The 11,102-nt window shown below is 39.6% G+C and overlaps 1 protein-coding gene across 7 annotated transcripts in view; it reads right to left on the bottom strand.

Moving 5' to 3' along the window:
* Nucleotides 1–10,815, bottom strand: part of LOC137990915 (LIM/homeobox protein Lhx9-like) — a 25,597-nt gene extending 14,782 nt beyond the window's left edge. For 2 of the 7 annotated variants that reach the window (XM_068836033.1, XM_068836032.1), the window contains exons 1-3: nucleotides 10,521–10,815; nucleotides 6,713–6,927; nucleotides 3,572–3,873 (exon numbers count right to left, since the gene is read on the bottom strand). In XM_068836033.1, the coding sequence (XP_068692134.1) occupies nucleotides 3,572–3,873; nucleotides 6,713–6,927; nucleotides 10,521–10,541 (538 nt within the window). In that variant the 5' untranslated portion in view covers nucleotides 10,542–10,815. Of the gene's footprint in view, nucleotides 1–3,571; nucleotides 3,874–6,712; nucleotides 6,928–7,051; nucleotides 7,218–7,912; nucleotides 8,114–8,152; nucleotides 8,355–10,520 lie in introns of those variants that run through there. The other 5 variants (XM_068836031.1, XM_068836028.1, XM_068836030.1 and 2 more) reach the window with 4 other exon arrangements.
* Nucleotides 10,816–11,102: the final 287 nt, after the last annotated feature.

The raw sequence follows: 11,102 nt of genomic DNA on the forward strand, positions 1-11,102 counted from the left end.
CCATTAAGGTCCAATCTGTTCCGCTCGGAATTCGGAACTCGAAACAATTGGTTCCCATGTTGTAGATAGGAACACATTTTTTTTTGGAACTATACACCTTTTACTGTTCATTTACGCATTTCGAATAAACGATTGTATGGAGGTGCAATTGATTGTGCGTCTCCATGCAAATTGATTATTTTATGTCTCTAATACGCCATTGATTGTCACACTATGCAATTGATTTTCTATTAGTGTTAATGATTAACCATTGCGCGAGATTGAAAGGATATTTGTTATCTTTGATTGTCCAAAGGTGCAATGGTTCATCCGTTGATGCTATTGAATGTTAATTCACATGCAAATAGCGTTATTGAAAGTTCGTTCGCGTTATTGAAGTTCATGGAAGTGCTAATGAACGTAGTTTCGACTGTTGACGTAAATGAATGTATCTTTTGCGTAAATGAACAGCAAAAGGTGTAGTTCCCAGATCTCCCATTAAGGTCCAATTTGTTCCGCTTGGGATTAGGAATTCGGAACAATTGGTTCTCTTTTTAACAATAAAGGACCATTTTGTTCCGTATCTTTATAAAAGCAAGTTCCCATTTTATCAAAAGGAACACATGTTTAGGAACAATAGTTCCCAAATCACCCATTAAGGACCAATTTGTTCCGCTCGGGATTCGGAACTCGGAACAATTGGTTCCCCTTTTAGCAATGAAGGACCATTTTGTTCCCAAGTAGTATGAAAGCACGTTCCGAATTCATCAAAAGGAACACAAAAAAGAGGAACAATCTGTTCTCGCTTTTCAAGAGGGGACCGTTCCAGAACCAAGAGAAGGAACACCTTTGAAAAACAAAATGCGCTCAAAAACATCGCTAGTTAAAAAGAAAGAAGCCAAAAAGCGACTAAAAGATCACTTTGTGGAACACAATCGAATGCCGAAATTTTGCTGACGAAATACAACACTCAACTCAAAAAAGGAAACAAAATTGAAATTTGGGAAATGTTATAGAAGAAGAAGAAGAAGAAGAAGAAGAAGAAGAAGAAGAAGAAGAAGGAGAAGAAGGAGAAAAACAATAACAACCAGGGGCGTAGCTAGGATTTTTCAAAGGAAGGGGGGGGGGGGGGGGTTCTCTCTCTCTCACACTCTGGGAACTTACTGGTTTGTCATGTCGACATTCACACTGCTCAGTTTTAGTGAAAGTGGAAAACAAGTGCATGCTCCTAGCACGAAGACATCATCCCTGCTCTCTGCAGTCCTGCAGGTATAGCTGCCCGCAGAACAGAACTTCGGTGAAAAGACAGGAACCGGTGTTTTCCTGTTGGTCATGTGTATAATAGGGCGCTTAGCACGCGCGTTTTTGAGACACGGACGGCAACCGGAAGTGAGCCGTTTTCCCTTTTAACTTGTCTTCATTCGACCACATTTATATTGCTAAATACCTTTTCTCCATTAGAGATGATTATTATAAAAATCAGGCAGACACCATCGTCCTAGCACTTGAAATGTTCTCTTCCGGTTAGCATCCGCGTCTTAAAAACGCGCGTGCTTAAGCTCCCTAATTAAAGATCGAGGACGATGGTAGTATGGAGAATGAGAAATTCGCGGCAACCCGACCTCCCTGCTCAACCAGAAGAACAAGAGAAAGGAGGAGAGCAAGAGGAGGGACGAATAAAAGAATTTCGGCGAACCTGTTTCTACAATTAACAGAACACGTTTAAAGAAAAGAAAGTCAAATTAGGGGCTCTCAGCGACAACTGCAAAAAGCGCTCAAAACCTCCAATTCCTTCTCATTTTTGGAGTTAGCTCTGGGTGCAGGGCTTAGTTTCGGAGGAGCCATCGCAAGATCTAAAAGAAATTTAAAATGAGAGTGAGAGGCGCTGAGCAAAAGGTGCAAAAAGGCGCTCGGAGCCCCGCATTCGTCTTATTTCGGGGGTTGGCGCCCTGTACTAGTAAGGTGTTTTCCTCTGACAATGCAATGCCTGGAGTAACCCAGAGGCATGGAATGTATCTTGTCTTACCAAACAATGTTACTAATCTTTATTACATGGCAAGCAATTCTCAGGCTAAATTCTCTATTTTCGAATTCCCCATAATACACTTTGTTTGCCCCCCAAATTTTGCATAAACTATTGTTTTCAAATGCTCTTGGTGACACTGCATATTCCCAAGAGCATTTGAAAACAATGGTTTATGCAAAATTTGGGGGGCAAACAAAGTGTATTATGGGGAATTCGAAAATAGAGAATGAAGCCCTCTTATTGGTTGGTTTTCGGTAAGGATTTTGCAGTAAAGTAAAGTAAAGTAGACCTTATTTAACGTCGATAACTCGTAACAGTAATTCAACTGACAAACCTGAGGTCGACGGTGCGCTCATTTTACTCCCCCCTCTCCATCAGTGCTCCGTTTTACGGGTATTTAAAGCTACTTAGCTACACGGAAAGGAAAGGAGTCGAAACAAGGATGCGAGATCCGGGAATCGAACTCAGGACCTCTTGCACCAAGGCCGCGCACCAACCGACTGTGCCATCCTTGCTCCTGCTGAATTACAGCAGTACGGAGCAGTACGGACCATTACCATGGAAGTGGTCCGTTTCGGTATTTTTTCTCTCACACGGGAAATTCAAGTTGAGCGAAAAGTTTTTAAAAGGTGGAATTTACTTTTTTCATCACAACAGTACAATTATAGCAAGCAGAAAATAGTTTTACGTGTACACCGTGCACCGGTGGCTCAGTTGGTTGAGCACCGGACTGTCACGCGGGAGGTCGCGAGTTCAACTCCGGCCGGACCAACACTTCAGGGTCTTTAAATAACTGAGGAGAAAGTGCTGCCTTTGTAATTACATCTGCAAATGGTTAGACTTTCAAGTCTTCTCGGATAAGGACGATAAGCCGGAGGTCCCGTCTCACAACCCTTCATTGTTAATAATCCTGTGGGACGTAAAAGAACCCACACACTTGTCGCTAAGAGTAGGGCACGTAATTCCCGGTGTTGTGGTCTGTCTTCTGTTGTGTATCATGGTTGGGAGGGTAAAAAAGGGCCACAGTAATTGGCGCAAGCTGTTGTGGCGCTCTGCCAGCTTGACTGGCAAAGTTAATAAAATAAAAAAAGTAAAAGGTTGCCGTTCAAAGTTCACTGACGGAAGACAAAGATCACAAACATTCAAGCGGAGAAGTGTCCCATCACTCAAAGGACGATGCGATATAATAAACAACTTATTAACCTCACTTGCTCGGGACCGTACCGGGGAACATTGGTCCTCGTTTGTTTTCGTAGGACCTCACTGCGCTCGGTCCGTACTGCCACATCCTCGGGCAAATATTCCCCAGTACGGGCCTCGCACTCAGTTAGTAAGAGATTATTATTTTCCATTCGTAAATCAATAAAAAAAACATTAAAAATGAAAATGTTTTACTCATGCGTAACACCGGCATTGCAGTGTTGCAAGCAAGATCATTATGGCGACACCGGTATGCGAACTATTCACTGTATCCGTCGATTACGTCTAATGCTAAACTTTAAGAACCCAGTTTGCGGTCCTCAGCAAACGTGCATCAAAAGGCCAGTAGTCTTTTAAAAACCATACCTGATAGACTAGATACACCTTCTAGAGGCAATGAAATTTTTCGTTTTCTTGGTCTTCCTTTCGTGGATGAACCGAGAGATGTTTTCAACGTCTGAGCTTCCTCTCTTAATAGCACCTCGTAATCAGCTTTGCAGTAAATTTGCATTCCACGCATACCAAAGTATTCCCCAGTGGCTAACATCCGCTTGCAACGATCACAGGCGAAACAAGTGATGTGGTAAACGTGCTCGCGGGCTCTCATTACCAATTCCTTGCTTGAGATTCCCTGATTGCAGCCTGCGCATTTCTTTACCGAGAAGCGTCTGACAAAATAGATTTTTGGTTAAATCAGTGTTAAGACTTTCCGATAAACTGGCTAAAATCTCAGAACGCAATAAAACACTTAAAAAATTTATTCCGTCGAAGAATATTTCTATTGAATAGCTAAACCGGCGTTCATCAGTTAAACGCAACTCACGACAACGACGTGCAGTGCCAGGACAAAAGCCTCTCGTCAGAATTTATATATTCAGAACAGTCCAAATTCAAAGTTCCTAACCTATAAGTCTCTATCTACGATGGAATGCAGCCCATGAGTTTGGGGTGTTATCTATTTTTGGGACGGCCGCTACCGACGCTCTCAGATCTTTTGCGTTCCTCACCCGTTCCATGATTTTGCATTTAGCACGATCAATCTGTCGTGTGACCGCTTGGTTGCGGACCAAAGAGGCGATATGGCTCAGGGCCATTAATTCTGATTGGCCACTATTTGACGGGACCTGTGTTTTCAATTTGGATAATACCGGAAACTGGTGGGCAAAGGAAGAATAAAAGACATCGATGCTTGTGGGTTATGGACTTCTATAACACCCGAGTACACAAAAAAACAACAAAACAAAAACAAAAATAAAGAGAACTTGAATCTAAAAACAAAACGATCACTCAAGTAAGGACACTGACTGTTCGCTCCTCTTAACGGAGAACCAGGAGATACACAGCAAACACGAAAACGGCGAAAAACGTGCCAGTTTTTTAAATCAGCGAACGCAGATTCCTCTATGATCGAAAAGGTCTTGCAATGAAAGTGTAAATTTAAAGGACTGTTACATTTTGGGATTTCCAGTTGAGCGTGCCTCCGAAACTCTTCCATTGCTGCCGATTCAGAATCAGAGCCTCCCAAGTCCTTGTCAGTTTGGTTGCGCCTGGACTAATTCACAGAAAGACTATAAGCCTGCGAACGCAGAAGCATATCCGGTTGTCGCTTCTCTTCTCTTACTAATATTTTTCGGGTGGAGACAAGCGACAACCGAAAAACGTTTGCGTTCGCAGGCTAAAAGGGTCAGTATGCACCGCACTCTGAAATAGAAGTTGCTCAACTACAAGAGGCTGACGAGAACTGAATAAATTGACTGTCGTGATCTTGATTTCTTTCGTAAATGATCGTTTATTCATTATCATTATTATTTATTTATTTATTTTGATTTTTCAGAATATGCAGAGGAACATTCATCTCCCCAAGTATCAGTGCAATTGGTGGCCGGGATAGTTATATCCACTTCGGTCGGTCAATAATGATTAAATATTCGTACTTTATTGTAAGATCCAAGGCGCCGAGATCAAATACATAAAATCTTTGAAATAGATATCTATCACAGTGATTACAACCAATGTGGGCTGACAAACAATGAGAGATTGCTTAAAACCTGATACTATCATATTACTTCGCGCACGTCAATAATTTGTCGAAACAGAGATTACGAACTTATGTTTTGTCGAATTAAAACGAAAACACTACCCACGTCACCAATGCTGGAGGGTATAAGCACTTTGTTATGCTTCCAGAGATCAGGGGCACCCAACGAGAATATAGTTCAAAACCACTTAAACATAGCCTTGTTAAACGTATTTTAGTATTTAAACGACAGATATAGCCATATTTTTATCCGCTAAAATTTTTTCATGTGTTCGGATTCCCTAGCTGAAAGTCAAGTGATCCGAAAATTATAGGGATCAAAACTTACCTTTTCGAAAATTTCAGCCAGGGAAAAGGCTCCCGAAAATTCTAGGTGACCTTTTTGGGGTAAAAATCCGTTAAAAATGGGCAATTATGCCATGTTTTAGATGTTCGAAAATCCTAGGACAGGCAGGTAAGCAAGGGATTTTACAACAAATGTTCCGAAAATTCTAGATCTCAAATCGTCTTCCGAACAGATACCGACAATTGGCGTTGGGTGCCCCTGAGCTCCTGAGAGATGATCAGAGAGTACGGGAGAAAGAAATGACTATCGTTTCTACCGGCCGAAATCGAAATTCTTTTTTAAATAAGCCGAACCACAGAGCCACCTTGCGGCAAAGTCCTAGTATTTGCGGCCAAAATCATGTTTTTTTAATCTCTGTTATATATTTGACGCCATGTGTGTGTGTATTTTGAAACGCTACGAAAAACATTTCTGTTTGTTACCGAATGTTTAAAACGGATGGCAACTAAAGCATTCGGCATTTCCCCAACCGTCCGACTGATTTTTTTTAGCGTAGCTAGGATGACACAAAATAAAAGAAAAAAATAGTAACATTACAAATGGAAAGTTTTTCTTCAGTCTTTTTGGCAGGATTACCACAGCATTGTCCTCTTGAATAATGAGGGATTCACAGCTATCAACTTAAATCGGCGCGCCTTATAATTGCGAGATTGATGTACTTGTTTCATAGAAGCGCGAACGAGGGCAGGTAAATTCTATTGCCGAAAAAATGTATCTTGGATAGAGCGACACATCAATTCAATGGATGATATAGAAATGTTCGAGTATTGGAACTGCGGAAATTGAAATACATCAGAGGTGGAGATTAGTGCCGTTTAATCAGCAACTTAATTTTAATAGGCAATTGCGAAGAAAACTGACAAAATCCAGCATTGAAAGAGACTCCAACCGATGATCATGCAATGCGCTGCACTGCACTGCACTGCACTGCTCTACATGCATTGAACTAAACTATCACTGGTCTTTTTTTTCGCAACTGGTTAAATAAAGTTGCTGCCAGATTAACTCAATCCAACCGTCTAATGTGAGAAGACAATTTGTAACGATTCAAATTCTTTATTACAGAATACCGATAGTGAAAAGGGAACAAGGAAGACGGGGAAGACATTTGAAGTTTCCTTACTTGTAGTAGTCTTCCCGACACAATATCTCTCCATCCTTAGTAAAGCAAGTCAGCTCATTGTCAAGTCGTAAACTGCATTCGCTGCATTTCAAGCACTCTGCATGCCACTCTCGATCAACAGCCATGAGATAGAAACGATCAACGATCCGCGCACCGCAGCCGGCACAAAAAGATGGCTTTTCATCTAGGGTTAGATGGCCTGCCGATGGCATTTCCTAGAAATCAATAAGAGAAATAAACACCTTTTACAAATCCTATACAATCCACCGAGCTTTGGATAAACATGCGTGCGTTGATTCATTAGAATGTGAGGTCAGAAATTTAAATATATATCCTTACATAAGGCCACATACGTTAAGCCTACTTGGACGATGCAAGTTTTTGTCCACATTGCGATAGCCAAAATCTACGGCTCCAAAAATTGAATTAAACTCTACAATTAAAGTTTTCGTAAACTTTACAACTCCCCTGATGTTTTCATAAGGCTTACTAGCCCACCAAAAAAATTTTTGGTTCTTTACTGACGTCCAACCGAAGCCGACCAAGTCGAACTACGGTACTTCTGTTTTGACCGAACACAATTAGTTTTCAGTTAAAATTTTGCTTACGTTTGCTACGTAAAATTTACGAAACTAAAATAGCCACCCCATGCTGTGATATGAGTGGACTAAAATGATTATATTTTTTGAAAATCATTAGAAGAATTAAGTCTTCGTGCGAGAATTGATCCCTGCATGGGTTTCGGAGGATGATTGCTCGGGTTTTTGCCGCGGAATAACAATTATCAATGGACACAGGGGTTTGTGATTCATTTAGTTCGAATGCAATATAAGCAAAAACTCTGTTCACTGTTATAATCCTGTACAGTTCAGAGTTGTGTTGCTTTAAGCATTAATTCTTGTTCTTTAGATTTTGCTCTGAATTCTTCTTCGACTCAGTAGCTGAGCTAAAAACTGTAATTAAGAAGGCGGAAGCGTTTAAAAGCTCTCCGAGCAAAACCACTCTTTTTTTCCTCCTGGGCGGTTCAGTCATTTTTCACTAGAAAACATGACATAATCTTCATCAATAATTACATTAAAGTGTGTGAATAAGTCTACTTATGTATTCAGAGGATTTCGAACTTTGGATGAAGCCTTCGTAAATCCGTCAGTCACAGGAAATGTCGAAAATATTTAAACCAAGGATTTTCCTTTCACCTACTTTTCGTCTGTGATGAGGGATCTGTGAAACGATGTAGACGAACTGGAGCAATTCGGCCTGAATATCACTATTGGGGCGATGCTTAAGCATTTGTGAATAACACAGGTGTGGAATTTCTTAAATATCTCTGAGGTCCGCTCCCCTGCCTCATGCTGCGAAAGAATCCATCAGATTGTTAAATTTGAGGACAAGATTCGTGCACTGCGCCCAGGAAGATAAGTAAAGTGAAAAACGACTTACTTCTATCAAGCAAAGCAATCTGGAAGATGAATAACGACCAATCAGGATTCATCGTGAGCCAGTGATTGGCGTTTCAAAGTGAGCACCAGACTGGATCTACTTTCGATACTAATTGAAACCTATATTTCCGTTTCCACTCAACTTTACTTTTACGAGTAGAGAAAATATGTTCTGTGAGCGACTGGGCAAAGCACTCTGGTAAAAGCAGCGAAAACAGGTTGGGAGCCTTCTTTTCGCCTTATGCTCGCTCAATATTTCTTGATCTATTGTGCTTCCAATATTCGATCGTGTTTTCTTCACTCGGTTGCCACAAAAGAGCTCAGAAAAGCTTTTCGGTATAGTATCAGCCTTGAAAGCCCATCCAACACAATGGAGCTTAAAAGAACAAAATAATTTAAAGGAAATTTGACATGTGCAAAATCGAAGCTAACTGTTTATCTTTTGGTATAATTGACAAGTTTTTTAAATCAATTACAATTCACCTGTTATCCAGGGGTTCAGGTGCTGGAGAACTCGCCTTAAAACTAATTTCTATTGAAAAGAAATCAGTGTGTTACGAAATTTTAAATCGTGAATTGTGTTCAATCCATTAATTCAAGAATTCAAACAAATTTCCGCACTTTTGATTTTCGAAATAAGGCTAGAATACGACGAATTATTCCCTAGATGAGTGTCAATTTTGAACTTGTTTCAAATAACTTACTTATGTTATAGTAATTACGAAAAAAAAAACTCTGCGGGAAACTGATAATATTAAAAGTAAAAAGCATCATGTATCGAATAGTCTATTCGCCATGCAATTATTATGTTCAGTAAAAAAGTAGATATAAAATTATCTTTGTGATGCCCGTATACCACCTACTGGTCCGCAAATAAGCCAAAAAGATACAGCACTATAATAAATAAAACAGGCTGACATCGGATGACATTGAAAAAATGTAAAACTTAAATGAAGACTAAAACATAATCATTTTCGGCTTATTGGCTTGTCAAAGGGGGGTTTTTGCTTTTAAAAACATTAAGCATTTAATCTGAGTTTTCAAAATCATAAATTATACACTTATCACTCTTCGTGCTTTTCTCCACCCTCGCAAATGCGAGAAAAAAATTCTTTCTCTCTGTTATTTATTTTGAAGAAAACAGGAGAACAATTATAGATGAAGACCTTAAACATTGAACACAAAGTTCCTAAATGATACCAGTACAATGTGTGCTTTGAAGAAGAAGAAGAATTTGTTAGGACAGTGACGCTAAATTTTCGGATTTCCCGGTCGCCTTAGGGATTAAATATCTTAGCGAGTTTTTCATGCATAATGCACATATGTTACAGTTAGGTATTGCATATGTTCAACGCCATGCAAGGACTGTATAACGTTAAAGGCTTCTATAGATTAGAAATGAAAAATTACGAAAACAAAACGGCTGTTATCCAAGAAAAAAAAAACAATACTGTAGATTAATGCATTTAACCAAAGAACGCATGTATTAGCACTGCTAATCTTTTGCAACAAGAGCCCATGGACGTCGAAATCCTACATTTATTTTCGACTTTTCTTCGACGAATGAAATTACACGAGAGTCAAAGAATGAGACGATTGAATTTAAAGCAAGCTAGGGAAAACTAGATTTTATTCGTGCATCGTGCGTTTAAGATTGATTTTGTTTTCAAAAGATCCTTATCCGGAATATATCACCAAGAGAAAAACCGGCCTGGTAATTAAGTAGTTACTATAAATCTCTGTTTAAGTGAAGTTTGCGAGAAATTTCTGCAACCAAGTACTGCCAATTACGCATTTCTGGTACATGTTTCGTTGAAGCTCTTATACTTTGAAATTAAAAATTAGACATGTGCCGGGGGAATAATCATTGTACCAATTTCCCATTTACATAACCCGACTTTTCGTCAAGTAATTTCAAATTAGAGATACGTAACTGAGGTCTGAGAAAGCTACATGGCTAACATCCTCCTCAAGTTGAGATTTTCTATTTCCAGGTTTCCAGTTGCAACGTCGCAAGAGATCCTATTGATTAACACTTCGGGTTCGGACGACCGGTTGATATATTAAAACAAACTCGCAACATCAATTGCAAAACAGTCGGTTTGATTTTTTGAATTAAAACAGATTGTGCATTAAATGAAAAGCCATACCAGCGCGTTAGTCCATCTATATATGTTTCAATCATATCAGAATAATCAAACAGACAACTTTGAGGCAAATCTGCAAAAATCTCCTAAACGCAACAGTTTTTCTTGGCATTTCAAATTCTAGCACATTCTTTTAGCGTTAAATTTAAGTTTTTGAGCGATATTCAGCAGGCAGAAAAATTTTGAAAGGTAAAATGAAAAAACGCATCACTCTTCTATTACCTGGAAATGATCTTGAAACATGTGCTTCAAAGTCTTTGAGCTAGTTCGCGTTCTTAACCAAACTGATTCTTCAAAAGCTAGTCAACCGGGTTGTTGCCCGTCTAGCTTGGGTCTTAGCGGTGAATGGTTCCTCGCACCTCCAACAAAATATCTCGCTTTTGTTGCAGCTGTGTGTTGTAAGCTGGAACCCCTCCTGAAATATCCTCTTTATTTAAATATTGCATAGAAATCTCCATATGGTCTAGTTTGGCCGAAACAGGTGAATCGAGTCTCTCTTATGAATTGCACTCAGTCCAGTTTCCTCAGCTTGCTCTGAAACTTGAGAGGAATCTACGAAAGAGCGGCTTGTTCCGATTTGTCTTTAGAACAAATGGCATTTAAAATAAGGAAAATTGTTTTTTTAGTCGTAAGCCAGTACTTGACTTGCGATTCGAAACAAAATAACATGGCACGTGTCTTATAATACATATGTCAGTGTTGTTTCCGATAACCAGAACTATCTCTATTCAGATTCAAATGAAGAGACAATGCTTTTTGCGCGTTTGTAGCGAAATAATGGGTCTGCTCTTGGAAGTTTAGGGT

This window comes from Montipora foliosa, chromosome 2 (genome assembly GCF_036669935.1).
Source record: "Montipora foliosa isolate CH-2021 chromosome 2, ASM3666993v2, whole genome shotgun sequence".
Classification (NCBI taxonomy): Eukaryota; Metazoa; Cnidaria; class Anthozoa; order Scleractinia; family Acroporidae; genus Montipora; species Montipora foliosa.